The sequence below is a fragment of the Schistocerca cancellata genome, chromosome 4 (assembly GCF_023864275.1).
Source record: "Schistocerca cancellata isolate TAMUIC-IGC-003103 chromosome 4, iqSchCanc2.1, whole genome shotgun sequence".
In the NCBI taxonomy this organism is placed as follows: domain Eukaryota; kingdom Metazoa; phylum Arthropoda; class Insecta; order Orthoptera; family Acrididae; genus Schistocerca; species Schistocerca cancellata.
The window spans coordinates 775,461,579-775,475,795 of NC_064629.1; the positions used below are offsets into that span (position 1 = coordinate 775,461,579).

At 39.9% G+C, this 14,217-nt stretch overlaps 1 protein-coding gene across 1 annotated transcript in view; it reads left to right on the plus strand.

The window, feature by feature from the left end:
• LOC126184598 (E3 ubiquitin-protein ligase HERC2) overlaps positions 1-14,217 on the plus strand; it is an 812,863-nt gene that overhangs the window by 313,851 nt on the left and 484,795 nt on the right. The window contains exon 31 of the mRNA XM_049927039.1: positions 2,681-2,802. Coding sequence (XP_049782996.1) covers positions 2,681-2,802 — 122 coding nt within the window. The remainder of the gene's footprint in view (positions 1-2,680; positions 2,803-14,217) is intronic.

Below are 14,217 nucleotides of genomic sequence, written 5' to 3' on the forward strand. Positions count from 1 at the left end.
TTTGTGATAATGTACTTGATCTGACTCCGGATGCACCGCATCCATGATCGAAAAACCAGAAGTAGTAAAGACATTCAACCCAAATAAATTTTCTGCTCTCTCATCATTGACCTACAAGTACAGAAGAGAACATGCAACTAACTTGTGAACTGTGTCGATCATGAACTGGCCAAGAATAGGAATTATCAGTTTGTTTTAGCTTACCAGCTGATACTCAATGTGTGCCAATGCTGGGGAACCAAGCCTGACATATGACTGATTGCTAAGTAGGGACACAGTGGCTCCCAAGTCAACCTGTAGGCACAATGGTAGGTTCATCATCCGCACTTCAGTGAAATGTTTGCTCTGGCCTCCAGACAGTAGCAAACACAGTGACAAAACAGCATGAATATCCACATCCATGGAGGCCTGCAAGGACTCCTGAGGGGCTAGAGATTGACATAACGCTACTGTATGACCTTTCTTCTTACATTTATGGCACGTGGCCCACTGACTGGGGCAATTTGCCTGCTTGAGCTGTACAAAGTGAGAGGGCCACGATGGAAGAAGAGTTCACTGTTCCTGCTGCCGTAGTGTGTTTGTCCACGGCAGTTCAGTGAGCGTGTTTATATTGCAACCACCCCCTCATCCTCTAGCGCACTAGGTTCCATGCAGTGGGATTGTATGCTGTCAACAATGACTACATCACTCCAAGCCTCTAACTGGCAGCCTGTGATCGGGAAACCTTAAACAACTGTGCAGTATTCAAAACTTCTTTCAGCATAGGAACCTTAAACTGAAGGACATGTTGATGCACTTCCTTATCAAGAGCTGAACAAATGATTGCATCTCAGACCATGGTGTTCGCGTATGACTCCTGAGACATAGCCATAACAAAGCAACATTTATGACTGAGACTGTGAAGCTCAGCTGTCCAAGCTCGATACCTCATGTACTCTTGTAGTGATAGGAGACAGCAAACGAAACATATTGTCTAATGAAAGTGACACTGGTTCCTGCAGAAGAGCAGACTGCCACAGTAGTGAAAAATATGAGGGGGTATCCAGTGAAGAGAAAAGCCTTACAGACATCCTTGTCAACCATGCGGGATGACATGAAATGTTGGCAGATCTTTTTTGTAAGCATTCTAGTCTTGTGTGGATTCATCAAACGGGGAATGGTGGCGGGTGAGCAATCGGCTGAGCAGCTGGTGGTGGAACCGGGTTTGACATGGCCAACAACCGTTGCAACATGACCACAGTATGCAGCTGTTGTTGGATGAGTGACTAGAATAGATCTTCCATTGTCGAGCTGAATATCAGTAAATCCTCAGGATTTTGAACACACAAAAATCCTATCTTCACCTGTTGCCACCTGTAGGAACACAAGGAAACACACTGTCTTAAATAACTAAGTTTTATTGGGTCATGGAGAATATAGGTACACAGAGAATAATCACATGACTGGAATAACTTTGACAACCGAGAGTTTGGAGGCTTAAATATGCTTGTATAAAAATTCAATTCCCAGCGGTCACCAATGGTGTTGTGTAGCATGTGCACATCAGCCTAAGTGACTACTGTCAGCTATCGGGCCACCTCTGGCAGCCTTCTCGGTCATTGTGCAGCACTGTAGTTGCTTAATCTGTGATGACTCATATGTAAGTCATTTGGCATGCACTGTAGGGTCTGCTGTAGCAAAATGATTCTCTGATTACTTTATTGCAGAAATAATTTTTATTTTCAACAAGTATATTCTTTGCACAACGTAAGTGTAAGCCATGAAACTAAAAATTTCAAGTGGTAGATAAAAATAACCAAACTCTGCCAGTTGCAAGTGTAAGACTTTTTATGTTATCTGTCAAATTAGTTTCTTTAATTAAGAAAACTTTGTGGTACTCACATTTAGTCTTATTAATATGAGTGTATGTAAAGAGATAACTAATATAATGAAACAGAGGGCACATGTGGTCATCCACAATCTCAGTGTCATCATTATCCACATCTGCATCTAAACCTTGTGGATAGTGAACAATGTGTTCATTCACTGAAGTTTATTTCACCCAAGAAACTGCCATCTTCAGCTATTTACCTTACTTGAAAACCATCAAAATGTACAGTAGTCAAGACTCATACTTTCCGTTTCAAACCCAGCGTATATGAACATGATTGTTGCCACCACACATGTGGTGTTATTTTCAGAACCTCTCTCTAAATTATCAATTTGTACTTAACCAAATAGAAATAGTCCTTCCCCTTATTATGAAGTAGCTCTTTTTTTTTGCGTGTATGGGGGGGGGGGGGGGGGTGTAAGTATAATAGGAGTAGTGGATGTAGATGAATTAAAAATGAGGAGAGGGAGATAACACTCTGCCTTTGTACTGTGGTTACCTATTTCTTAGCAAATTGTTCTAAATGATGGATGGTACAAACAAACCATTTGTCACCAGAGTATGTGATTAACTTTTAATTTCCAAGATGTGCTATTCATTCAGATTTAGTGAAGAGGGAGGGAGAGAGAAAGAGGGTGGGGGGAGGAGATCTAGCAAATTAGGACTTCGTCCCCAGTATGTCTTGTACCACAGTACAGTGTTTCATGGAATGTGTTTGCTCTTTTGCAGATCATCAGCGCAGATGTTTCCTGCATTTTCCTCACAGTTAACTGCATTCAAAAGTTATTGTTTTGAACTTTTGTGTTACAGACAAACAGCACACACTGCCCCATTCTTCCAAAGCCACAAAACTTTCAAAAGCCATAACAGAATTCATGTTGCAAGAGGAAGGCACAGATGTGGAAACTCTGCGGAAAGCTCTGTTTTGCCAGGTAAGTTGTTTTCTTTTGTGAGTGTTGAAGCCGCATGGGGTAGCCGTGCGGTCTGAGGCACCTTGTCACGGCCCATGTGGCTGTCCCTGTTGGAGGTTCGAGTTCTCCCTCGGTCATGGGTGTGTGTTGTCCTTAGCTTAAGTTAGGTTAAATAGTGCGTAAGCTTAGGGACCGATGACCTCAGCAGTTTGGTCCCATAAGACCTTACCGCAAATTTAAAATTTCAAGTGTCCAATTAAAATCACTAACATTATGTGTTGTAACACTTTTAACAATAATCATTGTGCAGCTGTTAATTACACACATTTTGAAAATGACATGAATTTTCTGTTTATGGAGCAAATTGAGAAACTGTGGTTTGTGTGAACTGTAAATAAAATTGCCGTGAACTCAGTGGTTATTTTGAACATCACAATGGTTTTCTAGAGATTAAAGGTGGTACACACTCATCTCTTTTTGACCAGTGAGCTGGTTTACCCGTCTCATTACTTGTTAACCAACAGTTTAAGATAGTGCAATTTGTGTTTTTCATATTTTCCAGAGATGTTATTGAGCATCATTTTAACACCAATCGTCCCACTGACAGCAATGGTGAATGGTTTCCTATTAAAAATTGTGGCGAAATCAATTTCCGTTCCTCCTGATTCAGAATATGATATGTGTGTCATAGGAGTAGGAAGGATTTACTTTCAAAATCCCCTTCTATGAGAGCAAGGAGAAAATTTCTCAAACTTACAGAGATGGCATTGCTGTCAATAAAATTTATTCCTTATTACATTGGTGCATGTTGTCATGGACACAAATCATCAACATTATATGTGGACTAGTTTTGGGTATAGGTCTTTTCAAAGTAGTCATATACAAGAGAGAAGAGTGTGGGTGTTGATTGGTGGAGTGAGCTGGGAGAAATGGGGGGTTTGTTTGGAGGGGAGTATGGGATGGCAGCTAGCAGAGATTGAGTTCATGAGGATTGTGGGATCCAAATGATGTATTTTAAGAACAGTTATAATCTAATTAGAAGAACTTGGTATTGGTAGATGGGGGATCAAGATGGCAAGTGTTGTGGAACAGCCATTGAAACTGAGCATGCTTTGTTCCTAATGCTCTGCCACCAGGTGGTCAGAATTTGCCCTTTGCCACAGTTTTGTGGATAATTTTTTGGAAACAAAAGTTGTTCTATGTTGGTGAAGCTTTAAAAAGCAGTTTACTCCTTCATTTTCAATCGTTAAAATAAATGGGCCACAGAACTCAAATGTGACTGTTGTTTCCCTTTAAGATTATCTGTGCAAAGTGCCAATTAAAGTCACAAAACATACAAGAAAACATTCCAAAGTGCTCAATATGGTTTCCAGTGATTTTTGGTTAATGCATATAAAATAGGTGTCAGTCATATCAGAAAAAAAGGTACCTGCAGAATTAATTAAGATCATACTTTGTGCAGTATAGAGCCACATTTGTCAAATGCTCATCAGAAGCAAATTCAAAAAAATAATATTTTTGGCATGTTATTGCAATCACTGAAACTGGTTGCAGAGTAAAAGATTATTGTTGACAGTAAAACATTATTATTCCCACATCTATTGTGCATGTAGTGTTGCATAGTGTTTATCATCTCTGGCTGGTGTGCTGTGGTTCACAAGTTCAAACATGATCACCAGCAATTATCTAACATTTTTTGGAGGTTCTTGAAATATCTTACATTTCTAATGTTCGTATAGTCTGGAATATTTAGCATTTGTATAAATAGCTGCACACTCTATCTGGAAGGTCAGTTCTGCACTGGCTGTGTGTTGGTCTTGGTAATAAACTTGCTTCAAGTGATAAGTCTTGTACTTCGGTGACGACTCTACTTTCAGATTTTTACTTGAGTGGTGCTACAATATGACATTGGTGGAGACGAAAGGTACTTCAGAACATCTACATCACTTCGGATCCACTTAGTCAATGTAAAAGCCGTCACCTTCACAGACAGGAACCAGAATACAAGCAGTAGATTGTTCACATGGTCTGTATCTTCAGGAAACCAATGGATTCCAAGCCGGCAGCTGCACATCATGTGTCCATCAGTGTTCTCCAGAGATATCAATCAGGATCCAACAGATGGCTAAAAGGTATTGGATCGAGTTGCCAGGTGGGATGACGTGATGTGTTTGGCAGATGTGTACTTTTACTAGGACAGTGCAGCCCAGCAAGGGTTGTAGAACAACAAAGAGAAGCTGATTAACTGTTACAAATTTGAAGCTGATCTGAAGAAAACATTTGATCACAACCAACAGCAAGTCCACTTAGTTCACGAAAAATTGAAGGACAGAGCCCAACATTGTGGGAAAATGACACAGTCCCACATACATAATGTTTTGGTTCTATGCCACATTTTAAATCCAAATATGACAGAAGCTGATGAAACCTCATAAATGATGGAAAGGGATTGCAAAAGACATGTACTAAGCTCTTCTGGTAAAGAACGTCACAACAACAGAGGAATTCATAAAGTGATGTCAATGCATCAAGGAAAGGCAACAGAAAAGAGTCAAATGAAAGAGATATGACCGACTCTCCAATGTGGTTCCTATGGCAATTGCAGAAGACCACCACAACCTTGCCGCACTCGTATGACGTAGTGATAGAAGAGATACTGCATTTTATGACAATCAGAACTGTTGGACTGAATAAGCAAGAGATAGCAGCCATGAATGTTGACCCCATACATCAGAAGGTAACAAGGAATGTTGTAGAAGAGGTGTGTCGGTCTTTAGCACTAGTCTCACCACCAATTGAGTGTGCCAGGAAGTATGGACTCAGCCAACCAGGACTTACGCCACAGTTGTCAAACAACAGCCCAGCACCCGACCAACACAGTTACATAAACTCCTCCACCGTGTATAATGCCCCACAGAAGAACAGGCATATGGAGGGAAGAAGAGAACATGCCAGTGGGTCTCCATTTTGTAGGACCTGGATGCATTGTATGCTACTGCAGAGAAAAAAGACAAGTTTTTTATGTATCTATTAGGCTGCTGGATCTCAACCATCCAACAGTTCTGTTAATGCCACTCAACTGCTGACAATTATAGACAACCAGTTGCATGAAGCCCATCACTGGTTCTCCAACACGCCACAGACATTCTCCATCACCGTACAGAAGTACCAGCTGCTTGCCTAGCCACCACCTTCAGAAAAACTCATCATGGAGGAGAGACTGCCACAGATGCATATCTTTCGTCTATAGCAGCCACAAAGACTTATGAAACCTCATTAACACCATCATTGACAGCCATCCTGTCCAGCCACTAGGTAACTCATGGAATTCCTTTGCTCTAGTGTCAGATAATCATTATTTTCAGCTGAAGAAGACTATATTCTGTAATGTGGAAATGATTGTGCTGAAAGTCATAGATGGGAAGTACCTGAAGCTGATGGGAACTATGTATTGCAAGAATAATTATTGATGACACAGCACGGCCCTCCAAATTTAATGTTGTAACAGAATGCAATCATAATGTTATTCCCAGATGGGATTTCTTGCAGGCATCACAAGCAGTCATAACCTGCGAAAGATCAGAGCTCCAGATTGATAAAGCTATTCCAACAAGCACACATTAAATATTGTTCTGGGCAGTTGATTGGTATTGAAGACATTATTTTCCTCCCATCATCAACAGGACAAGTTCCAGACATCAGTTGAGGTGCTCAGTTAAACTGTGAAGCTTTTGGCAGTTGCAAAAAGCTTCTCAGGGCCACAAAAGACATCTACATGCCAATGAAAGTCATAAACATTATAGGTGGTCAAAGAGAACTTTGGATCAATAATTGCCGTGTGGAGGCACAGTTCAGTTCATTGCTAATGGTATGTGTGTAGGGATTGCCAAACCAGTCCAAAATGGCAGCTTTGTGGCATCAACAAAGAATCATGCTCCACACAGAAACAGCGTAGAGTAGGAAACTACTATCAAACTGCAAATAGAATCTGCAGTTGCTTTTGCCAGCCAGAGTGGCCGAGCGGTTAAAGGCGCTACAGTCTGGAACCGCACGACCGCTACGGCCGCAGGTTCGAATCCTGCCTCGGGCATGGATGTATGTGATGTCCTTAGGTTAGTTAGGTTTAAGTAGTTCTAAGTTCTAGGGGACTTATGACCACAGCAGTTGAGTCCCATAGTGCTCAGAGCCATTTTTGCAGTTGCTTTCATATCAAGAGTGGGGAAAAGGTAGGCCAAACGGCCATGGTAAAACATTGTTATCATCCACCAATTAGCCACCACTCATGTAGGATGTCACTGGCTGAGTGATAGTGAATGCAGGACGAAGTGGAGAAGCTGCTGCCAGATAACATCATTGGACCTTCAGAGTAACCTGTGGTTCTTTAGAAGAAGGAGGGTGGCACATGGCATTTCTGCAAAATCACGAGGTATAAGACATGTATCCATTGCCACACATTGATGACACCTTAGAATGCTTGACAGGAGCAAAGTATTTTTCAACTATGGACATGAAGACAGGGTGCTGACAAATCAAGGTTGACAAGACTGACCGGGGAAGAACTGCCTTCATGACTCCTGATGTCATCTATGAATTTAAAATTATTCAGATTGGACTGTGTAATGTTCCAGCCATGCCTTGACACATTAAATGGCTGATGTGTCTGTGCTATCTAGAAGACATTATCGTTTTTTAAAGACATTTTAAGCCATCTGACAACTATTTTGAATTGTGTTCAAACCACAGGCCTTGCCTGAATATGAAAAAGTGCCTCTTTGCGTCTCTAGAAATTATAGTCTAATGAATGGTGAGAAAGTCTGTCCTGATACAAAGAAAGTAAAAGCAGTCGCAGATTTTTCCAACTCCTCTGCACATTCATGATGTGAGAAGTTTGTACTATGTGCAATTCATAAAGGACTTCCGTAACAAGGCACATTCCTTGCATGAACTTTCACAGGGAGATGCCAGATTTTCCTGGATTGAGATGCAAGAAAGAACTCTCCTTGTCCTTAAGGAGGCACTAACATCTTCTGCAATCCTAGCACTGTATGACAAGAACGCTGAGATAGAACTTCACACCAGCTCTGGTGATTATGGGACAAGTTTAGGAAGGTACTGGAAAGGGGATAGCTTGTGCTTCCTGAGTACTCACCCAGTCCAAGATGAACTGTTCTACAACATAGAAATAGTGCCTTGCAGTTGTTTGGTTCATCAACAAGTTCTGGATGTATTTATTTGGCAAACCATTCACCACTGTGGTGGACTATAATACTCTGCACTGGCTAACTTCCCTTCAGGATCTGTCAGGTTGACTGGTGAGTAGAGCACTGAGGCTACAGGAGCATGATGTTGCAGTCAAACCCAAGGATGCTGACTGCCTTTCAAGGAATCCTTTGGCAGAACACAATAGCATTGGTGAAATCTCTTCATTGCTGCATTAAATGACATTACTGCTGAACAAATGGAAAATCCAGCACTGCTGAAAACCATAGAAGCTTTGAAGAAGGAGTAACTGACCAAAGGAAAATTCCCATTAATAAAAGGAGCATTATATAAGAGAAACTATGATCCATTATGACAGTAATGGTTGCTCATCATCTCAGCTCATCTTCAGCCAGCTATCCTGAAGTGTTTCCATGACCTTCCAAAATCTGATTACGTACAACTTATTAGGACTTCAGACACAATTCGATGCAGGTATCTCCGGGCAGATCTCTACCAATCCATTAGACATTAAGTTAGCCTCTGTAAGAAATGCCAATGACAGAAGCACGTGCTGGAGTTACCTCTGGGGCATCTGGTACCAATCCCGTCTGCAGCTGTACGATTCCACAGAATTGGAATCTATCTCTTGGGAAGGTTCCCAGAAATGACTAATGGGAATTGAAGGGTAATAGTCTGAACTAACTACCTCACTTACCAGTGACGTAGCGTGGTTGTAAAGGTTGTGGAGACTACAGTTATAGGGAGACAAAATAGTACAATAAACAATAATTTACACAAATGAAACAAACTGTATCAAATAAAACAACAACAACAACAACAACAACAACTACTACTACTACTACTACTACTACTACTACTACCACTGCAACTACCTCCACCACTAATAATAATAATAATAATAATAACCTAAATGCAATGAAACATATACCGTACAGTTAAAAGGAAGTCACGCTCGAATAAGGTCCGCGTCACTTTCCATTTTTAAGCAGACATAATGCCTGAGAAAGGAAAGAAATAATAATAATAATAATAAAATAATAATAATAATAGTAACTAACTTGTTCAAGAAACGATGACAAATTTGTAGAACTCCAGCTGCAAGAGAAGAAGCACTTACATTTTCTTGTACACAAGTGCAATGCACCTGTCTTTTCTTTCCAGAAATAAGTCTATAACTCAGTCTACAAAGATCTGATCACTGGATAGCTCTCCAAGTAGTATCTTTTCTATTGCTAAGGTGCTCAAACACGACAGCCAGGTGTTGGACATTGAATTCTTTAAATAATTCTTCACTCGTTTAAGAGGACTCATGCTTCGTTCACTGCTTGCTGTCGTTGTGGGTAGGGTCAAAACCAAACATAGGAACTTTGTTGTTTCTTCATAAACAGAGTCTAAATCATTGTTGACAATGTATTTTAAGAGGATTATTGGAGATAAGTGTTTTTTCTCGTCAGTGTATGTGTTACACAGTTCATTTTCAAGTTGTTCTTGTTTGAAGAAAGGGTACTGTTCTAATAACTGAAGCAGTTTCAACTTTGGGAATTCTTTTTGATAGTTCGGGAAACACTTTTCATTCAAAAGTTCAACAAACTGAATTTGGGGAAAGTCTTGAAATCTTCTTTCCATCTGAACAATTTGCAAATCCAGTATCTCGTAAGTTAGTGCCCTGAGAAATGTCTTTTGACTATCACAGAATGATGAGTTGCCATTCAAACACAAGCTGCATTTAATGCATTCATCAATGAATGTTTCCGTTCTTAACTGTTGTAAGTTTCTCGAAACAGTCCTTATTTCGTCATGGCAAGCAGTTATACTGACAGATTTTGACTGAAGAACATTAAAGAGATGATCAACATAAACAAAGCACCCTTGGTAGAAGCAAAGCAAGTAGACAAACGTAGGATCATCCATCCATCGTTTCATTTCCACAGCACAGCTCAAAGATTCTGGGTCCCACTGAGAGTCTGTATCATCAATTATATAATTAAAAACACTGTATAGCTCTGAGAAATGACTAGATATTGTTGAAACTGCCCTGGAACGAAAGTTCCAGTGAGTGTTGCTTGCATGTGGCAGGTTAAATCCTTTCTCAGTTAGCAATACAGTTCGTTTTGATGATTTGCTGAAAAAGAATGGAATGCAGTAAGATCACTTACAAACATGTGTACTTTTCGTATGATTTTGGAGGCATGTAACAGTACCAAATTCAGCTGGTGTGCGTAGCAATGAATAAACAGTGCATAGGGACAGAACTGCTTCACCAATTGTTGTAGTCCTCTTTCCATGCCCACCATTACTAAAGCACCATCATATGTTTGACTAACCACTTTTCCTTCCACATTCCATTCTTTCAATACTGCAAGAATAATGTTTGACAAACCTTCATCAGCAGTTTTATCTCCAGAAACATCGTGAAATCCAACGAATCTTTCCTTAGTTTTGTCTGCAATACAGTACCTGAATATTATACTCATTTGACTGTTGCATGACACATCTAATGTTTCATCAGCCTGAACCGAAATGAAATTGCAGTTCTGAATTTCAGATCTTATTTTCTCATTAACTGCCAGAGTTATCATTTCTATTACAGCATTCTGTATATCTGGAGAAGTTCGTTTAAAGGTTGAAGATGATGACAGATGGTCTTGGATTAACTGCTCTTCTTGAGCTAGTAAATCCAACAATTCCAGATAGTTACCTTTTTTGCTGGAGGATTCGTCTTCTCGATGGCCGCGAAAGGCTAGTTCTTGTTTACAAAGAAATATAATTGCCTGAATAAGACGAGCCAATACTCTCCTGTTGGATGCAACTTGTTCGTTTTATTTTATTGCTGTCAGATGAGCGGCTTCAGAAACAGCGTGTCAGTTCTACGTTCACCCAATAGCTGAAATGATTCTTTGTTCTGCAGGTGACGTTTTGATATCTGATGCTTTTGTGCTTTCCTGTCAAAGTTCTTTATTGTACAAATGCCTTAATTGCACCATTCCCTTTCACCACCAAACAGAAGACATATATAACAATGTAATCTGTTATTATCTGCATTCGCAATCAGCCAAATATACTTTTCGTACCAGGCTGTCTGAAAAGTACGTTTCTGTTTGGCTTCACTTAAAACTACACTGAATATAGGAGTAGGTTGTTTGTCCTTCAATTCACACTTTTTTCATATGTTAATGTAGAAAAAGGCATCTTTAATAAAAATTCTAGGTGTTCAGTTGCCGGCTCACTCACGTTGGCGACACAACGAAAATATGCACTAAAATCACACAAGAATGACTATGAACACAAACTGCGCGACTGTTCACTTCTGTGTTAAAAGCCAGCATAGAAGCGGCAGAGACTAGTCTCGATACCTGCTAACAAGTGCAGTACACCAGCCTTCATGGAAGAGCGGAAGTGGAGGCGAGCCGAGAATGCCACTAACACGTCAGGTAAGGGAAGGGAGGCAGAGACTGAGAGCAGTCGAGTCTCAAGCAGGCAAATACTCAAATACTCAGGGTGCAGCGCAGGCTACAAAACTGATGTCTTCGCACATTTAGAGCTCTTAGTAGAAAGTTGTTTATATTTTGTTATGAATTACTGTTGCATCTTTTTTAAGCACAAATACAGGGGAAACGTAAGTCTCAAAGTCTCCCCTCGCACTACGCCACTGTCACTTACTATGCTGTCACCAAAGCTTTGCCAAATGTCAAATGTCTGGAAATTGTACAGCTCCTTGTAGAAGACCTCATTTTGAAGCACAGAATGCCGCATGTGATGATCTCTGATCATGGAAAAGTCTTCCAGTCAAGACTAGTATCAGAGGTAATTTCACGTTATGACATCACACACAGGATGACAACTGCCTACCATCCCCAGATAAATAAATGGCCTCACAGAAAACTTAAATAAGATGATACGCTCTTAAAGTATGTTGATCTCAATCACGGGGATTGGGATCAATAATGCTCATTGTGACACTCGCCAACAACACAGCAAAGCTAGACACTACAGAGTTCACATCATTCTTTCTGCTCCAAAGTCATTACGTAGAAACGGCAATTGAATACAGTGTTTCTAATTTCAACTGGACGATACTCAGGATGATTACGTGAAACATCTCATCACCAAGATCAAGGAAGCAAAGCAGCTGTCTCATGTACAGACTATGGACCCACAGGAGGAACACTGAGAGCACTTTAACACCAAGCACTGTTCTGTGGTTTAGCAGTCTGTGAGACCTGGTACGAATTTTTATGCCTTTGTGGTGAGTGGGGCTATTGGAAAAGGTACTAAAGTGCTAATTTTGGCTGTATTGTATCCTTCATCGCTTGTCAGTCATCATATATGAAACAGTGGGCTATGAACCTTCACCAAGAAGACAAAAGTTCATGAACATCATCCATGCTCTTGATATGAAGCCCTACTACAGTTCAGAGGTACAGATCAATAATAAGAGTTTCAAGGAAGTTGAAGAGCCACTCAACAATCGTGAAGCTTTGACGGGAGTGGCTACGTTCACTGCTCATCACAGTGAAGTGGATGTAATGACATGACCACCATGGCCACCACATGGAGGATCATTGACAGGATATATATCCAGGATGCTGTAGAGGTTTGCAATGAGAACTTCTAAAATAGTGGGTTGCTGTTTCTTGAGGGGAGAGAGAGCGATGCCATGAGCTGTGGTGCATGGAGTGTGGCACAATGGTTAGTGTCGCTGGCTGGCATACTGCAGGTTGCTGGTTCTGACCCAACTTATTTTTTTCTGGAAGATTCTCGATGTTTGTAATGATATGTAAATATCTGATATTTATATAAATAGCTGCACTTTCCATCTAGGAGGTCAGTTCTTTTCTAGTTGCACATTGGTGTTTGTAACAAACGTGCCTTAGGTTCTAAGCGTTGTACTTCATTGATGACCCAGCTCTTGGTTTTGGACTTGAGTGTGGTCATGACATGACATTAAAAAGCAGCTTTGATGGTTTTATTGATTTATTCTTTTAAACATCTGAAAATGACACAACATTTAAGATTACATAGATAATAGATGTGGCAAAGACAGAATTAATTAGAGGCTATTGTTTAGTTGTGGGTTTACACTAAATAGAATGTTACATAAATACAGCAAAACACAGAATATTCCACTTTCTGATATGGAATTCAGTTGTGAGAGACCTTTTAATATCAAATTGTGGACAAATAACCAACATAGTTAAACTTTTCTGTTTCCTACAGATAAGAATAGACACAGAGCTAGCTGGAACTTCCCCATTCAATATCATACACAGAAAGAATGTGCGTCTTCTTTTACAAGTTTCTCTCATTTATTAAAGATGGTAACTTCTACATATTCCTTAGAATAGAAAGTTGACTGAAGGCAAAAATAAGAAGTAGAAATAGCATGATTTCCAAATGGAATGCATATGAGAAAGATAGTGTTTACACATCTGGTTTCATAGTCACAGAACATGTCAGTACACAAAATTACAACAGAAGAGTAATAACAGATAAAATAAAATGTTTATGAATACTAAAAAGATGACACACTCTAAGTTTATATAAACACAATCAACAAAGGAACACAGGAATTAGCTTAACTTTTCAAATAACTCCTCGATAGAATGGAAGGAGTGATCCATGAGGAAACCTTTCAGTTTAGATTTGGAAGCATGTGGATTACTGCAAGGCTTTTTGAATTCTTGTGGTAGCTTATTGAAAATGGATGCAGCAGAATACTGCATGCCTTTCTGGATGAGAGTCAAGGAAGTGTGATCCAAATTCAGATTGGATTTCTGCCTACCATTAACTGAGTGAAAGCTGCCAGTTCTTGGGAAAAACTGATGTTGTTAACAAGAAACAACATTAAATAGTATATATGTTGAGGGGCAAATGTCGGAATACCCAGACCAATGAACAGGGGTTGATAAGAGATTTGCGAACTTACACCACTTGGTTCCTGAACCACCTGTTTCTGAGCCAAAAGTACTATTTGAGAATGGGAAGAGTTACCCCAGAATATAATGCCATATGTCACAAGTAAATGACAATTGTCAAAATAGACTACTTTTTGTGTCAAATTATCACTTACTTCAGATAGTGTTCTAATAGGAAAAATTGTAGCATATTCTTTGAATAAGATCCTGAACACAGGCTTTCCATGAAAATTTACTATCTGTTGGAACAAACTTAGAAATTTGAAATGTTCAGTCTCACTAACCATAAGCCCATTCT